This window comes from Heterodontus francisci, chromosome 20 (genome assembly GCF_036365525.1).
Source record: "Heterodontus francisci isolate sHetFra1 chromosome 20, sHetFra1.hap1, whole genome shotgun sequence".
Lineage (NCBI taxonomy): Eukaryota > Metazoa > Chordata > Chondrichthyes > Heterodontiformes > Heterodontidae > Heterodontus > Heterodontus francisci.
Window position 1 is genome coordinate 25,717,974 of NC_090390.1, and position 19,013 is coordinate 25,736,986.

A 19,013-nucleotide genomic window follows, 5' to 3' on the forward strand; every position below is an offset into this window, starting at 1 on the left:
AGTTCTTGGGTGTTTTCAGCATGTTTAGATCCATTATCAATATTGCACTGTGATATTACATAATTTTTTTATATTCGGCATTTCTGAATCTGACCTTACTTGAGATCCATGATGGGATTTAAGCTTGTTTAGGTCACTAGGGAGCGTTGATGTCATTTATAATATGGGCACGCGTAGTTATATGACCAAAATTTGGATGTTTTGTGTGAAACGTGGAATGTTGGTCTAATGCAGTATTTGAAACCGCAGGTCCTCAGAGCCCATGCGAAAGGACAGATATAAGGACAGCCATTGTAGCAGATCATCTGGGATTGAGCTGGACAGGTAAGATGCACTTTCATTATCTTTTTACGCCCTCGAGAAAAATAAAAACCACACTGAATTGTGGAGTCCTAACCTACATTTGGAATCTTTATAATAGATCAATGCAAGTCCAGTTGCTATTTGGAGCACTTGCAGTTGGCAAGACAAGTTGATACGGCCTTTTTTTAAAAGAAAAAAATGCAATCCTTGGCATTATAAACAGAAGCATGGAGTACAAAAGCAAGGAAATTATGCTCAACCTTTATAAATTACTGGATAGGCTCCAGCAGGAGTATTGTATTCACTTCTGAGCATCACGCATTAGGAAGATGTCAAGGCCTTGGAGTGGATCCAGAGGAGATTTACTAGAATGGTACCAGGGATGAGGGACTTCAGTTATGTGGAAAGACTAGAGGAACTGGGATAGTTCTCCTCAGGGCAGAGAAGGTTAAGGGAGATTTAATAGAGGTGTTCAAAATTATGAAGTGTTTTGATCAAGTAAATAAGGAGAAACTGTTTCCAGTGGCAGAAGAGTCGGTAACCAGAGGACACAGATTGAAAATAATTGGCAAAAATTTGGGGCAGTGAGGTAGTGAGTTGTTTTGATCTGGAATGCACTGCCTGAAAGTGGGGGTGGGTGGTGGTGGTGGTGGTGGTGAAAGTAGATTCATAGTGACTTGCAAAAGGGAGCGGGATGTTTACTTGGAAAGGAAGATTTTGCAGGGTCACGGGGAAAGAACAGGGGAGTAGGACTAATTGGCTAGCTCTTTGAAAGAGCTGGAACAGACATGATGGGCCGAATGACCAGAGCTGTAGGTGCTAATGTAAAGCAATCATTCTTATCCAATCCAGTGGAATCATTAAACAAAGCATCTGAAATTGAAGGGTGTGGCTGTTGTTCAGTTATGGTGTTATTTTTTGAATTACTCATCTTTAAGCTACGTTCTGATTATGAAACAAAGGACCTGACATGGCTCCCTTTGTTAAACTTAGTGAAGATGTTAGAAAAAGTGGTGTAGTATTGAAAGAAAATGCCAACAGGTGACTTTGTCCATGCTTAGTACTAATGAGTGTTCCTATGCCTACAAAAGATGACTAGTAAAAAGTGAGAGAACAGACTGACTTTAGCTTGTTACAGGTTGTTAGAGTTTGTGAGGGATTCAACAGCTGCAGAGTTATATTGCATGTCTGATTGGCTTAATAGGCAACAGCCTGGAGCATCAGATGTGCAGCCACCAGCAGTATTGCAAAGCATATTATAAGCATCTTTTGAAGCACTGCTTCTGTATTATAAAACTTGCATCTGCTGTATTATAATACTGCCCCATTAGACTTGCCAAGATTATTCTTCTGTGATGCATGCTGTGCAGTTTTGCTCTCCTAAACATGGAGCAACCAAAAGCCGAGCAAGACCCTGACAACCAGTCAGAAGATAGTCTAGTTCAACATCACTGTAGGCAACAAGAGTCATACACCAGTCTCTCACAAATGAGACTTTCAGCTACATCCACCCAATGTATTAGTCTCTCTGCAGATACGTGATGCAGTAGCCCAGTAACCTTCAGTAACATTGTTGTGCTCTGCACTACATCAACATCTGTTGGAAGGAAACCTACTGGGCACTGTGAAAATAAAGTATATTATCCTAAGAATGCATGGCACCAACTCAACAAGGCTTCTTTGACAGCAGATCCCAATCCCATAACCTGTACTACCAAGTCACACACCATCCTGACTTCAACATATATTGCCATCACTGGATCAAAATCCTGGGACTCAGTACTCAACAGTAATATGGAACTGTTGCACCTGGCTGGAACATCAGATGACCAAAATTACACAGAGGCATGTGCAGTCACAAGCATTATTGCAAAGCATGCAATAAGTATCTTTCTAAGCACTGCTTCAGAGGCTTAGATAGATCAGGGGCTAGATTGCAATCTAAAACAGGATTGTCCAACATACAGCCTGCAGGCCAGGATCCGACCCGCCGAAGGTTTCCATCTGGCCTGTGGGTGTAAACTGTACCTGGGGCCGTTCCTCATCCTCACCAGGGGTCCGTGAATGAAAATGAGGAATTTCCCACTGGCCTCTTTTGCAGACCGGCTTTTCAAAAAAAAAATCGGAAATTGTTTCACAGCTGACAGTTCCTGACAGCGTCAACAGGCATTTCCCAACTTCGGACAGATTCAGGATTTTTTAAAAGCCCACCGGAAAATCTCAAATCTGTCTGAAGTTGGGAAATGGCTGTTGCGGCTGTAAGCAACTGTCAGCTGTGAAACTGACTGTGATTTAAAAATACATCAACTATCTGCTGAGCATTATCACTCTCTGCATCTGTCAGAGAGACAGAAAGGGAGAGACTGATTGGGGGACAGAGAAAGAGAGAGAGAGAGAGAAAGGGCGACAGAGAGAGAGAGAGAGAGAAAGGGGGACAGAGAAAGAGAGAGAGAGTGAAAGGGGGACAGAGAAAGAGAAAGGGGGGCAGAGAGAGAGAGAAGGGGGGCAGAGAGAGAGGGGGCAGACAGAGAGAGGGAGAAAGGGGGACAGAGAGAGAGAGGCATAAAGGGGGAGAGAGAGAGGGGGGGCAGAGAGAGAGAGAGAAAGGGGGACAAAGAGAGCGAGGGGGACAGAGAGAGAGAGAGAAAGAGGGGTGGGGGGTGGGGGGGGGGGGGTGGTGGACAGAGAGAGAGAGTGATCAAGATCACTCCTGACAGAATGACATTAATTGGGAATAGTCCGCATCGCTACAAGAAGTGTGTGGGCAAACATTGACTACTTGTGTAAGCAAAAAAATGCCAGGTATCTCATTAAATTAGTGTCTAACATAGTGAAGAGAAAATAAGTCAATAGTCTTCTCATTTAAAGCTTCTTCACAAAAATGCACCTTTGTTGTTGTTTTGATTAAAAGTCAGATAAATTTTAATGCCTTTATCTTTCCGAAATTGTCTCACTGCCCCCCCGCCCCACCCGTTGCAAGACAAAAATTGTAATGTGGCCCCCCACATGAAAAGGTTGGACAACCCTAATCTAAAATTTGCATCTGCCGTTTTATAACACTGCCCCACCAGCCTTGCTAAGATTGCGCTCCTGTGATGCACGCTGCGCGATTTTGTTCTCCTAAGCATGGAGTAACCAAAAGCAAAGCACACAGAATGCAGTGGTTCAAGAAGAGGGCAACTCACTATCACCATCTTCTCAATGGCAACTAAGGATGGGCAATAAATGCTGGGCTTGCTAGCATTGCCCATATCCAGAGAATTAATAAAATATTTTTTTTAAATGTGCAGCCAAACAAGAAATGATAGTATGAGCAATATATGTTTCCCCCAATGCTTTGGCTTAGGTACAGGTGTACAAGACATGGATTCTAGAAGTTAACCGAGTGTCCCCTCCAGCTACTGTTTCCCTTGCGCTCTTCTCTACCCTCCCCTCCTTCCATGTTGGGCATACGTAAGGTGCTGCAACTCAATGGGAATCTCTCCGGATTGGTATGGCTCTCTGGCTTCTTATGACGGGAAATCAGGTGAGCTTGTAGTTACTCCTGCCATATACCCTCCTGCAGTGGATAGCTGGAACTTCCCAGCCCTCTGGCACATCTTCAACCCATTTAAGCGGGTGTTTACTGGGATTAGAGCATGGCTACCCAATGGGACCCGAAGACGTGTCGGGTTCAGTTCGAGTCGGGTTGCTCTTCCGGGTCCGGTATTCGGGCTCGAGTCGGGTCAGGCTGGGTCAGACACACTCTATCACCACCTCCGGTAAGTGGCTCCAATGTTAATGTACTTTTTGGACTTGAAAGGTATAGCTGATGGTCGGGTCGGGCGCAGAAGAATTGAAAGGGCTCGGGACAGGTCGGGTTCGGGTTGGATGTGGTTCTGTCGGGCTCGGGTCAGGTTTCATTTGCAGACCCGAGCCAACCTTTAACTGGGATAGGAAATCGGGCACATGTGGAAGGTGAGGTGAACGTGATGTCCTGAGTGCCGTGTTGACTGTAGTCACGCTGTTGCTTGGCCACTTTATCATTGCTTCAAACTCGCCACAGGAGAGCATAAAATCCATTCCTGTGTGTCAGGATTGCTTATTACAGCACTATTCCTGATTAAAATAGCTAATGTTATGAATTGCCTTTTCAGTTATGGAAAGCCTCCTGCCTGGATTGTGCCTATTGCCAGGAGCTCACTCAGTGTTGGGCAGACAGGAAACCTCAGGTTTTCATACAATGCCACTGAACACCTCCAATCAAGCAATGCAACAAGAGTCCACGAGGCATTGTGGAATCAGTCAGTGCCGACCTGGATAGACAGCGGATGGCAGGACCCCTAGTGACGCACAGTGGGATCACCTGTCCTGAGTGTTCAGACTGCTTCCGTGAATTCCTCCAATCTCTAAGAGATTTCCCTGGTCCTGGGGGAGGGGGGGGTGGGGGTCCCTTGTTCAAAGACACTTAGTGCCTGATCAAGGGACCTAGCATTGGGAAAGGGGGGGTTGCCCTCTGAGACCCCCACCCCCCACTCTTGCTACTGATCCCCCTAGATCCCGCTCCCCACAACCCCCCACCCCATGAAACCCCTCCCACCATCAATTCCGCACGTGATGTGGCGGGCCTTTGCGAAAAGAAGCGACATAGGGCTCTCACCGGCTCGTCAGTTGCCAGGCGAGATCCCTGTTGCATCCATTAAATACCACCCACTGTATCTCCTCATTATAGCGTGCAAAATAATCACAACTAAAGTGTGGTATTAGTCTGACTTCAGCAACAAAATAGAACAGGTCAACTTCAAATTGGACACAAGTTATTTCAAAATGTGCAGTTCTGTCAGATTTTCACCTTTGTGCTGCTGATGAATGTGGTGCAAGGCAATAATGTAAATCAATCAGACTTACTGAAAAAATTAAGTCTTTCACATAACATAAAAAAATTGCATTGATGTAGTACCTTTCTTGACCTCAGGACAACATCCTAAAGCATTTACAGCCAATAAAGTACTTTTGAAGTATAGTCACTGTTGTAGTTTCATGGAGCAATAAGTTGTGGAACCAACTCGGGATAAAGCTATTTTAGATCTAGTATTGTGCATGAGGCAGGGTTAATTAGTGATGTCATAGTAAAAGAATCGCTGGCAAATCGTGATCATAATACAATTGAATTCAACAATGAGTCTGAAAAGGACATACTCCAATTACAAACAAGAATATTAAACTTAAACAAAGCTAAATACGTAGGTTTGAGGTGAGAAGTAGCTAAGGTTGCTTGGGTAAATAGACTAAAAGTTATGGCAGTAAATAAACAGTGGGAAACATTTAAAGAAACAATTCAAAATGTTCAACAAAACTAGCATTCCATTGAAAAACAAAAACTCAGTGAGAAAGATCCAGCTATGCCTTACTAAGGACCTTAAGGATAGTATTAAGATTAAAAAGAGCCTTATAATGTTGCAAAGAATAGTAGTAAGTCTAAGGATCGGGAGTGTTTTAGAAACAAGTGAAGGGCCACCTAAACGTTGATAAAAAGGAAAGTAATAGAATATTAGAGTAAACTATCCAGGAATATAAAAGGATTATAAGAGATTTTACAAGTATATAAAAAGGAAGAGAGTAGCTAAAGTAAACATTGGCCCCTCAGAAGCAGAGACAGGAGAAATTATCATGGGGAATGATGAAATGGCAGAGACATTGAACAAGTGTTTTGTGTCTGTCTTTACAGTAGAAGATGCAAGTTACAAGCCAGAAATAGAGGGTAACCTAGGGGCTAATAAGAGTGAGCAAATTAAGGTGATTAATATCTTAATATCTGAGAAAAAATACCGTAGAAACCTAGGACGGAATTTTGCAGCCCCCACAGGAGCGGGCTGGTGGTGGGGGGGGGGGGGGGGGGCCATAAAATTGTGAGGGAAGAAGAGGGTGCCGTTCCCAACTCAATTAACTGCCACTTAAGGGCCTCCTCCCACCGCCGCTGATCTTTTACCAGCGCCAGAATGGGCAGCAAAAGCTGCCAGAATGCATCCAGGTAAAACTTGGCAGCCTTCTTGCAGGCTGGGTGGGGGCCTTCCTGATAGGGCACGCTGCGCCCAATGGGCGGCACCCCCCACAGCCCAACCGCCCCCACTGCACAGCACTCCACCCCACCCCCCATAACTGGCCGCCCCTTGCCTTGCCGATTGTGCCCAGTGAGGCCCCAAAAACATACCTTCTTTCCTGGGCCGTTGTCCCTCTTGCTGCCATTGGTTGGGTGCAGTCCCAGCAGTGGCCACCGCTCCTGGTGATGCTGCTGGGACTGAGAGCTGCCAGCCCACTGAGTGGCCTGCACTTCTGTTAGGTGGGACTTCTTGCCTCAAGGAGGAGGTGGAAGTCCCCCCAAAGCCAATTAAGGGCCTGGGGAGTGAGAAACCCTGGCGTGGCTCCCCAGGCCCAGTGGAGGTGGGCTCACCGACTTTTTGGCTGGTGAACGGGCCTCCTGCCCAACATAAAATTCCAGCCTTAAGGGATGCCACGCTCACGCAATTCGAACGATAAATATGATGTTATGAAGTAAACCCAAAACAGACACTTCCCTGTAAAACAAGATGGAGTTGAGAGGTCAGGTGACCTTTTCTTTCCTGCCAATACATATGGAACTGCCAGAACCCTAAGCTAATTTTCATGTCTGGACAAGGCTTGGTGAAGTCATTAAAATGCAAACGACCCTTCTTGTGGTAATGGCTGCATCTCTCGAACTAGTTTTTTTAAAAATACTGGGTTCACAATACTGCTGCAGACATGTTGACTCCAAACTTGAAATCCAGAGAATGGGTGTGAAAAGCTCAATTTTATCAAGATGGTAAATGGATGACTGATACCTGGACTCCATTGTCTGGCAATGGCCTAATGATCAGAAACTATTTATGAGGACAATGAAAGGAGATGCTCTGGTCACATGACAAATAGGTTTCTGATCAGGCATTTTAATAAGGCATATTCGGTGCGGGCAGGGAAAAACATCTATGCCAATGAAGAGAAAAGACCCTGCCTAAGACCACCAGCTTTAAACCACATGTAGACAGAGACTCGAATTGGCCCTGAACTCTTCAGCTGGGGAACCATACTAGGGCTTCGCCATTGAACATTGGCTGGAGTATAATAAGAGAAATTTGCTACTATGAGCATAAAGGTGCAGCAAATCTGTCCTCCTAAAGCTCCAAAGCTTTTCTTCAGTGGACAAAAAAGGGATTACAGGCCTGCATCATGTGTAACAGAGAACTCTTGAAATCATAAGACCTAAGTGCACGCTGCTTTTATAATCGCAATCTTTTCTTGAGTGTGTGTATCAGTGTGAGAGTGGGTGTAGTTGCGTATATTCAGGTGGTGAACAATAAACATTTATCTTTCTTTCAAAATTTACAAGAAAACGTGTCTTCTGTCTGCTTCTGACAGTAAAAGCACTCAGGAGTTAAAAAGCTTTTTTTCTCTTCACGCTGTCTTCGGTCAGTCGAGAATAGGGTGAGCCATCCCTATCGTCTCTCTTCTGTCTGTAACAGGGACTGAAATGCAACTATTCCCCAGGACTTGATGGCCTACATCCTCGTGTTCTAAAAGAGATAGCTGCAGAGGTAGTCGATGCGCTGGCTATGATTTTCCAAATTCCCTAGATTCTGGAACAGTCCCAGCAGATTGGAAGTTAACAAATGTAACACCACTATTCATAAAGGAGGGAATGAGAAAACAGGGAACTACAGGCCTGACATCAGTCATTGGGAAAGTGCTGGAATCTACTATTGACGAAATCTTAACAATGCACTTAGGAAAGCATAGCATGATTCGAATAAGGCAACATGACCTTATGAAAGGGAATCCTGTTTGGCAAATTTATTAGGGTTTTTTGAGGATGTAACTAGTAGGGTAGATAAAGGGCACCTAGTAGATGTAGTATACTTGGATTTCCAAAAGGCATTCGATAAGGTGCCAGACAAAAGGTTAATACACAAGATAAGGGTTCATGGAGTTGGGGCGATATATTAGCATGGATAGAGGATTGGTTAACAGATTGGAGGCAGAGAGTAGGGATAAATGGGCGTTATCAAGTTGGCAGGCTGACTGGCAGAGTGCTGCAAGGATCAGTGCTGGGGCCTCAGCTATTTACAATCTATTGATGACTTGGACGAAGAGACACAGTAAGTTTGCTGATGATACAAATCTAGGTGGGAATGCAAGTGGTGAGGAGGACACAAAGAGGCTGCAGTTGATATAGACAGGTTAAGTGAGTGGGCAACAAGGTGGCAAATGGAGTATAATGTGGAAGTGTGAGGTTATTCACTTTGGTAGTAAGAATAGAAAAGCAGAATATTTTTTAAAAGGTGTGAAGCTTGTAACTGTTGATGTTCAGAGAGGCATGGATGTACTCATACAAGGAACATAAAAAGTTAGAATACTGGTGCAGCAAGCAGTTAGGAAGCCAAATGGCATGTTGGCCTTTATTGCACAGGGATTGGAGTACAAGAATAAAAACATCTTGCTACATTTGTACAGGGCTTTGGTGAGACCACACCTGGAATACTGTTTGCAATTTTGGTCTCCATATTTAAGGAAGGACATACTTGCATTGGAGACAGTACAGCAAAGGTTCACTGGATTGCTTCCTGGGATGAGGGGGTTGTCCTATGATGAGGGGCTGATTAAATTTGGTCTATATTCTCTGGAATTGAGAAGAATGAGAGGTGTTCATTGAAACATTCAAGATTATGAAGGGCTTGACAGGGTAGATACTGAGACATTGTTTCCCCTGGCTGGGGAATCTGGAACAAGGGGGAACAATTTCAGGGTAAGGGGCCGATCACTTAGAACTGATGTGAGGAGAAATTACTTCACTCAAAGGGTTCTGAATTTTTGGAATTTTTCCCCCATAGGGTGGTGGTTGCTGCATTGTTGAATATATTTAAGGCTGAGATAGATAGATTTTTGGTCTCTCAGGGAATCAAGGGATGTGGGGAGCAGGTGGGAAAGTGGAATTGAAGCCCAAGATTAGCCATGATATTGAATAGCAGAGCAGGCTCGACGGGCCGTTTAGTCTAATTCTCCTATTTCTTATATTGTTATGTTAGTATAGGAACCACGACAGCCAATTTGAACAATTTGATAATCTATTTTTGTGATGTTGCTTGAGGTATAAATATTGGTCAGGACACCGGGTTCCTCTTCAAATGGTGTTATGGAATATTTTATGCCCACCTTGAGGGCAGACAGTGCCTTTAGATTAGATTAGATTAGAGATACAGCACTGAAACAGGCCCTTCGGCCCACCGAGTCTGTGCCGACCATCAACCACCCATTTATACTAATCCTACACTAATCCCATATTCCTACCAAACATCCCCACCTGTTCCTATATTTCCCTACCACCTACCTATACTAGTGACAATTTATAATGGCCAATTTACCTATCAACCTGCAAGTCTTTTGGCTTGTGGGAGGAAACCGGAGCACCCGGAGAAAACCCACGCAGACACAGGGAGAACTTGCAAACTCCACACAGGCAGTACCCAGATTCGAACCCGGGTCCCTGGAGCTGTGAGGCTGCAGTGCTAACCACTGCGCCACTGTGCCTTGGTTTAGCTCATCTGAAAGATGTCAGTGCAGTCTCCATAATAAAGTAGGAATATGCATACATCAATCAGCTGCTTAAGCTTCTTCCACTATTTAGTTATATCATTGCTGATCTGTCTCTTAACTCCATCAACCTACCTTGATTCCATAACCCTCAACACCCTTGTCTAACAAAAAAATTATCAATCTTAGTTTTGAAATTTTCAATTGACCCCCAGCCGCAACAGCTTTTTGGGGGAGAGAATTCCAGAATTCCACTCCCCTTTGTGTGAAGAGGTGCTTTCTGACATCATTCCTGAACAGCCGAGCTCTAATTTTAAGGTTATACGCCTTGTTCTGGACTTGCCCACCAGAGGAAATAGTTTCTCTCTATCTACTCTATCAAATCCTTCAATCATCTTAAACACCTCAATTAGATCACCCTTAATCTTCTATACTTAAGGGTATATAAGCCCAGTCTGTGCAACCTGTCCTCCTAATTTAACCTTTTTAGCCCCGGTATCATTCTGGCGAATCTGCGCTGCACCCCCTCCATGGCCAATGTATTCTTCCTGAGGTGGGATGCTCAGAACTGAACTCAGTGCTCTAAATGAGGTCTAGCTGGAACTTTGTATAATGGAGCTTTAAAGCTGGAGCTTTATATAAGTTCCACCCTTCAATAAAGTGTAAAGCTGCAGCTCTGTGCAGATAACTGGGGGACACTACGAGTCTCATCCTGCCAACTTGAGTACATACCTATTATCCCTACTATCTGCCTCCTGTCTCCTAATCAATTCCCTATTCATCCAGTAGTTTGTCTTCAATTCCATGTGTTCAGATTTTTGTTAACAGTCTCTTACATGAAACCTTGTTGAATGCCTTCTGAAAATCCATATGGCAAACGTCCACAGGCACTCTCTTACCTGCCACATTAGTTACCTCCTCGAAAAATTCAACTAGTTTCATTAGACCTGACTTACCCATTACAGATAGATCCATGCTGGTTCTCTCTGATCAGTTCATATTGTCCAAATGCTTAGTCACTCTGTCCCTAATCATAGATTTTAGTACTGCACTGGAATGTCTGCCTGGATTATGTGCTCAAGTCTCTGGAGTCCAGGCTAGAACCCATGATCCTCTGACTCAGAAACAAGCAGGCTTCTTGAAGTTTCTTCTGCCAAAAGGATTCAAATAACATCCCCTATACTTTAAATACACAGCTGCTGATTCAAAGCTGGTTCCCCAGACTGTCGATCTGTTCTCCAATGTCTCCTTCAGTCAGTCACGCCTTTGTACATAATTATTTTTTTTGAACAAGGTCTCAGCAGGTGTTTCTTTGAATTGAAGTCATTGTGTTTTCCAGTGTAGTTGGAGAAGCAGATTCCAGTGTTAGGTTGTGTTGTGTTGATATGGGCAGACCCGTTAGCAACTGGTGATTGCTGAGTCGAGAAAAGAATGCATTATGTATTTTCAGAGGTATTTGTAAATTTCGGCTAATATAGTTGGCACTGGTGTAATGCAGTGCAGATGACAAAGTAACGTGGGAGTTTAATTTGTTCAACTGATTGTGTGTTAAATGAAAATTCACCTTTTCTCTCCCAGCTCTCGGAAGAGAAGATTGAGGGAGGACCTGATCGAGGTCTTTAAAACTATGAACAGGTTTGATAGGGTAGACGTAGAGAAGATGTTTCCATTTGTGGAGGAGACCAATAATAGGGGTCACAAATGTAAGATAGTCACTAATAAATCCAATAAGGAATTGAGGGGAAACTTCTATACTCAGAGTGGTGAGAATGTGGAACTCACTACCACGTGGAGTGGTTGAGGTGAATAACATTGATGCATTTAAGGGAAAGCTGGAGAAGTACATGAGGGAGAAAGGAAAAGGATGATTTGTCGATAGGGTGGGATGTTGAACAGAGCGGGAGGAAGCTTGTGTGGAACATAAACACCACCATAGACCAGTTGGGCTGAATTACCTGTTCCTGCACTTTAAATTCTATGTAATATGTAGTTTCGCTCATGTATATGCAGAAGCACAATGCTCTGTTGTGTTTTATCCAACTTGCCAGTATTAGACCCATTCCTCTAGAATCCTCGGAGATCTCATGCAGCCTTCCTTACACTCTGTGGGTTGGATTTTGTGTTGAAGGCAGGGCTCCTGGCACCCGGCCAAAAAGGCAGGATTCCTTCGTTCTTAAAGTCTTTAAAGGGACCGGGGTTCTACCTCCAAGATCTGCCAGCCAATCAGAAGGCCGGCAGCTCAGCAGTATTGGCGGTGCCACTGGGAGCGGAGGCCACTGCCCATACTGCAGAAGCCTTGGACCCAGGCCCAGCGGTGGAACCCCGGAACAGAGGTAGGTGAGGCAGGGCCGCTGGGGCTAGCCCAGAAGGCCCTGGCAAGGTGGATTGGGGGGGGTGGTGGGGTTGGTCGTGCAGTCCAGGGGGAGGGGGTTTCCTTGGGGGTAAAGTTGGGTGTCCTCTGTGCGCCACACATTGCCCATGAAGGAGGGAACCCCCACCCCCAAACCCGCAGGGAGAGTGCCTTGTTTTACAAAGTGCTTACCCCCTCCTCCCACCCCCCACCCCACCATTAGTAAGATCCCAGCAGTGGTGGGAAGAGACTCTTAATTGGCCATTAATAGGCCACTTAAGGGCCTCAATTGGCCTCTGAGCAGGAAGGCCGTCGTTGGCCTATCCTGCCTCCAGGACAATCGCTGGGTGACGGGGAGGCGAGAACTCACTGCCCTGCCGCCTCATCCCCACCACCTGAAGCAGTACTTCGTTCCAACTCTTCCCCCTTCCCCCCCCCCCCCCCTCCCCCCCCCCCCCCCGCCCCCAACCACCTCTGACCCTGCCTCAGGGAGCTTCACAAAATCCTGGCTCGTGTTTCACCTTCCCCCGCTCCTCCCTTCCCCCAACAACCTTCCACCATGAAACAGTCACACAGCCCTGGCCTCCCTCGAGATGTGTACATCAGGAAGTCTCCAAAATTAGCATTAACTTGCCAGTGACCTTGTACCATCTGAATGTTGAAGGGGCAGAAATTTTCACTGTTGATAAAAGGGGGAGAAGCAGTCATTGTCCGTTTGCACCGTAATGGTAATGAGTGCCATGTATTCGGAGAATGCCGCATGAATAGTCAAGTGGTGGCCTGCTGGTGCAATATGCTGTTGCTGAATTTGGTCTGTATTGGTGGTGCATGACGGGGGATGTTAGTGAACTGCCTACTAAATAGAATCAGAATAGGCAGAAATGAAAACCTGCTCCGTTAACAGAGTTCCAGAGTGCAATATTAGCACATGTGCTAGCTGTAACAAAGAACAGATTGAGACTCTTCATTGTTATAAACAATAAGAGTAAATGAACTTTGGCAAAACCTTGGCAATTTAATATGTTGCTGCCTCTTTCCTGACTGCAGGAGCTTTGTTTGAAACTATTTTGGATAGTCTGACTGTGGTTACAAAACTAAATGGGAAATCTCACGCTCCGAGTGAGGATGTGGAGAATCGGTGTTACAAAAAAAGATGTTCCACAGATATTTTCCTGAGGGTGGATTTGGCCCAGGAATGGCTGATCCTGTAATAAGTGGTGACTCTTACCATTCCCTCCGCGATGCTTCTTAGGACTCCAGCTTTTCTGTTTTCATGCCTTCCTAGTTCAAATCCACACCTTTAGCTTTTGACATTGAATGTTAGGCCTGTTTCAGGTTCTGAGTAACTTGCCTAGTCTGACAAAAATGAACAAAAGCTGGAAGTCTCCAATGCATTACTGTGTTGGCATTGTGGAGGTTGGGGGAAGTGGCAGGCGGTGGGTGGATGGGGCAGGTGTGCACCGAACAGAAACCTGTTGGGGAAGAGAGACCAAAGGAAGCGTTTTGATAGATGGCTTCTTGGCGTTTTGAAGACTAAGGAGAGAGGAGGCAAGGCATAAGTGGCATTGGAAGTGAGTTCCATGTGGCAGGGGAGTACTGGATGGAGGGTTGACTTCCAGTGGTGGAACAGAGAGGCCAGGGATAAGCAGAAATCTGTAGTGAGAGGAACAGAGGACTTGGGCTGGGAGAGTTTTTCTTTCCTGTGTGTCTGCCTTTAATATAAACAGGACTTACATTCCTTCCTTGCTGTAACCCGATGTTTGGCTTGCAGACAATTGCTGTGTTGCAACAAGGGAAACGAGAAAGTAACTTTTTTTTGCATTTATTGTTCTTCCAGAGCTGGCGAGAGAACTGAACTTCTCCGTTGATGATATAAATCAGATTCGGGTTGAAAATCCAAACTCTCTGATTACTCAGAGCTTTATATTGTTAAAGAAATGGGTCCTTCGAGATGGAAAAGATGCTACAAGTAAGATATATGTGTGCGTGATATAAAAATTTTACACACAATTATAAATTCCTGTTCACATGAAGCAGCCTGTGTAACCTTGTCACACTCTAATTAAACCCTTCAGCCAATTAGATTTTTAATATATTACTAGTAGATCTCATGTGGCATTGGCCACAGATGTTATAATGTTTTATAACAATAGGAGTGTTGATGCTCTGCAGGAGTTAACAACAGGGCCACTGATTTACAAGGACTGTATATCATACTGCACAGAAGGAGGCCATTCAACCCATCATAGGACTTAGAAGCAGGAGTAGGCCATTCGGCCCTGCGAGCCTGGCCCGCCATTCAATAAGATGATGGCTAATCTGGTTGTGGTCTCAACTCCACTTTCCTGTCTGCCCTCCATAACCCTTGACTCCCTTGTCTATCAAAAATCTATCTAACTCAGCCTTGAATAAATTCAATGACCCAGCCTACACTGCTTTCTGGGAAAGAGAATTCCACAGACTAGCAACCCTCTGAAAGAAAAAAATTCTCATCTCCGTCTTAAAAGGGAGACCTCTTATTCTTAAACTGTGTCCCCTAGTTCTAGTCTCCCCCACAAGAGGAAACATCCTCCCAGTATCTGGTCTATCAAGTCCCCTCAGGATCGTATGTGTTTCAATAAGATCACCTCTCATTCTTGCAAACGCCAATGGGTATAACCGTTCCTCATAAGATAAGCCCTTCATCCCCAGATTCTAAAGCAATTATATCCTCCTTCAAATAAGGAGACAAAAACTGGGTATTGTATTGTATATTGTGGTCTCACCAAGGTCCTGTACAGCTGCAGTAAAACCTCCCTGCCTGTCCAGCTGTCTGAAAGAGCTACAAGTTAAACCTGCTCCCCCTGTTCTTTCCCAATAGCCCTGTAAATTTTTCATTTTTAAATACACATCTAATTCCCCCTTCAGAAGTTACTATTAAATCTGCTTCCACCATCCCCTCAGGCAATGCATTCCAGATCTTAACAACTTGCTGCTTCAAAAATCTCTTTTGTTTTTATATTTTTCTTAGTTTGTATTCTGAACTTTTTACTGATGGTCTGGAAGTTGAATTTTGTAACTGTTCATTATTCTGTGAAAGCTTTAAGTGGCCTTTATATATGTAAGATGGTATGCAAAATGCACCACCTGGTGGTAAATATCTGATATGCAGCAGGATTTGGGCAGAGGATTGGTGTTTAGTTGCATTGGGGGATAGTCCTCGGATTTGATAGCTATAAGAAAAGATCCTGGTATGTGGTGATGTAGGGAGGGACGAGGGAGCCTTTGATCTGGTGTCACAATGAAGGAAGAAATTTTGGTTGGCAAAACTGTGGAAGGCAGAGCTGAGATTTGCCGAACTGGTGGTTGAATCTGAGTTGTCTCACTGATGGATTCTTGTTTGTCAGATGTGTAGGGGCGGGCGAGGAATGAGTCCGACGGCAATGGATTTAGAGGGGCTCCCTCCAAATGTGAACATTTTAATTACTATCATCAGCACTGTAATTAGAACTTTCAAAATTCAGCTCATTTGTTTTAATCTTTGAAAGAAACCATTAAATGAGGATTGATACTGCAATAAGAATATTTACTGTTTCTGTCAAAATAGCGCACTTGATGATCTGTTAATATAAGTAGAAGCTGTGTACCACAAATTGTAAACAATTGTTATAAAAAATGAACTCCATTATAATGAGGAAAGACAGTGTGTCTCACTCTCAGCTTAATACACTTTCTGAAATTTGTAGAACACAACAAAAGCTGCAACAGGTTTGTCATCAATAGTCTGTGTCGCTGTCTCGCATGCACCCCCGTGCTGACACACACACGCACGCACCCACCCCAGTGCCATCACTTAGGGCTCAGTGAGAGAGAGGAACTGAAAGAAATCAGTATGAGTAGAGAAATGGTGTTGGGGAAATTGATGGGATTGAAGGCTGATAAATCCCCAGGGCCTGATGGTATGCATCCCAGAGTACTTAAGGAAGTGGCCCTAGAAATAGTGGATGCATTGATGGTCATCTTCCAAGATTCTATAGACTCTGGAACAGTTCCTACAGATTGGAGGGTAGCTAATGTAACCCCACTATTTAAAAAGGGAGGTAGAGAGCAAGCAGGGAATTATAGACCAGTCAGCCTGATGTCGGTAGTGGGGCAAATTCTAGAGTCCATTATCAAAGATTTTATAGCAGAGCACTTAGAGAACAGTGGTAGAATTGGACAGAGTCAGCATGGATTTATGAAAGGGAAATCATGCTTGACAAATCTACCAGAATTCTTCGAGGATGTAACGAGTAGAGTTGATGAGGGGGAGCCAGTGGATGTGGTTTATTTGGACTTTCAGAAGGCTTTCGACAAAGTCCCACATAAGAGATTAGCATGTAAAATTAAAGCACATGGGATTGGGGGCAGTGTATTGCGATGGATAGAAACTTGGTTGGCAGACAGGAAACAAAGAGTAGGGATAAATGGGTCTTTTTCTGAACGGCAGGCAGTGACTAGTGGGGTACCGCAGAGATTGGTGCTAGGACCCCAGCTATTCACAATATACATTAATGATTTAGATGAGGGAACTAAATGTAATATCTCCAAATTTGCAGATGACATAAATCTGGATGGGAGGGTGAGTTGTGAGGAAGATGCAGAGAGGCTTCAAGGTGATTTGGACAAGTTGAGTGAGTGGGCTAATGCATGGCAGATGCAGTATAATGTGGATAAACGTGAGGTTATCCACTTCGGTGGCAAAAACAGGAAGGCAGATTATTATCTGAACGGCTATAAACTGAGAGAGGGGAATATACAGCGAGACCTGGGTGTTCTCATACACCAGTCGCTGAAGGTAAGCATGCAGGTGCAACAGGCGGTAAAAAAGGCAAATGATATGTTGGCCTTCATAGCGAGAGGATTCGAGTACAGGAGCAGGGATGTCTTGCTGCAATTATACAGGGCCTTGGTGAGGCCACACCTGGAATATTGTGTACAGTTTTGGTCTCCTTATCTGAGGAAGGATGTTGTTGCTATAGAGGGAGTGCAGCAAAGGTTTACCAGACTGATTCCTGGGATGGAAGAACTGATGTATGAGGAGAGATTGAGTCGGTTAGGATTATATTTGCTGGAGTTCAGATGAGTGAGGGGGGATCTCATTGAAACCTATAAAATTCGAACAGGACTTGACAGGGTAGATGCAGGAAGGATGTTCTCGATGGTGGGGGAGTCCAGAACCAGGGGTCATAGTCTAAGGATACGGGGTAAACCTTTCAGGACTGAGATGAGGAGAAATTTCTTCACCCAGAGAGTGGTGAGCCTGTGGAATTCGCAGTTGAGGCCAAACATTGTATGTTTTCAAGAAAGAGTTAGATATAGCTCTTGGGTCTAAAGGAATCAAAGGGTATGGGGCGAAAGCGGGAACAGGCTACTAAGTTGGATGATCAGCCATGATCATAATGAATGGTGGAGCAGGCTCGAAGGGCCAAATGGCCTACTCCTGCTCCTATTTTCTATGTTTCTCACAAGCACCCCCAGTGCTATCACACATGCAGGCCATGCTCTACTCTCACATACAGCTCTAAAAGAAAGCACATTACCTCGATCAGTATTGCTGACTGAATATCATAGAGTTAGAGCTCTGGGCAAAAATATCAAGTCCAGGCCCTGGCCTTGATGTAAAAACATTAATGAAGGGGTTAAAGAATGCAGTTCAAAGGATCAATGTATTCATGTTCTTGTGAAATATGCACGTCAGAAATTTTGTTTAAAGCCTTATTTTGGACAACAGAAATTTCAGGAAATGGTGGATGAAAAAGAATCAGACAGCATTGTGTGCATCATTTGGGACCCCAGTGGACACTTTCAACACATAGAGGGTGATATGCGCTGGCTATAAAACAGTAGCTATTGTGAGAAATAGGAACAAGAGGAGGCCATTCAGTACCTTGAGCTTGTTGGATCACGGCTGACCTGTATCATAACTCCATTTGCCCTCCTTATCTCCATGTCCCTTGACTGAACAAAAATCTATCGATCTCAGCATTGACCCAACCTCCACAGCTTTTTTAGGGCAGGTTCCAGAAAAATGCTTTCTGATTACATTCCTAAATGGCTTCACCCTAAATATTTTTAGATTGCGCCCCTTTGTTCTGGAACTAACTTCTCGGGCATAAAACTGGTTTTGCGGACAGTATTGACCTTTATTAGAACACAAGCCTGCTTCATTTTAAAAGGTGGTCAGTAGGGGCCTTTTAGAAGATTATCCTGCTGAAATGAAAGCCGAATTTATTTAAAGAGAACACTCGCAGTTTGGCCCCAGTGTAGAAGTGAATATATCGACGGGCACTTCCCCACAAGGTTATCCCGCCTTCAAGAATGAAATTAGTCCTATTAACCATTAAAAATGTAGTGCTGGTTGGAGTGTTTTAGATCATGATACATGTTCAACATATCTTTCTTCTTCCTGCAGCTGATGCCTTAAGCAGAGTCCTCAAAAAGATTAACCGGATAGACATTGTGACCTTACTCGAAGGCCCGATATTTGACTATGGCAATGTTTCTGGCACGAGAAGTTTTGCTGACGATAGCTGTGTATTCATGGATCAATCGGATGGTAACTTCACTTTCTTTTCTCTTCTGAATTGAGGGCGATTAGTTCACTGAGTTAATGCAAAGAACTGGTCGATAATTTATTTTGTATCCTTTAAATTAGCATTTTCATCTTTGGCAATAACTAGGCAGTATGATGCTGCAAGTTCAATTTTTCCCAACTGCAAAATAAGATGCAAGGTAAAGATAGTATTAAAGCTTCAGG

General features: G+C 44.2%; 1 protein-coding gene across 1 annotated transcript in view; it reads left to right on the forward strand.

Annotated features, from left to right (window-relative positions):
* Positions 1 to 19,013, forward strand: part of ank3b (ankyrin 3b) — a 439,316-nt gene that overhangs the window by 392,678 nt on the left and 27,625 nt on the right. Inside the window, exons 40-42 of the mRNA XM_068052458.1 lie at positions 250 to 324; positions 14,073 to 14,204; positions 18,669 to 18,812. Coding sequence (XP_067908559.1) covers positions 250 to 324; positions 14,073 to 14,204; positions 18,669 to 18,812 — 351 coding nt within the window. The remainder of the gene's footprint in view (positions 1 to 249; positions 325 to 14,072; positions 14,205 to 18,668; positions 18,813 to 19,013) is intronic.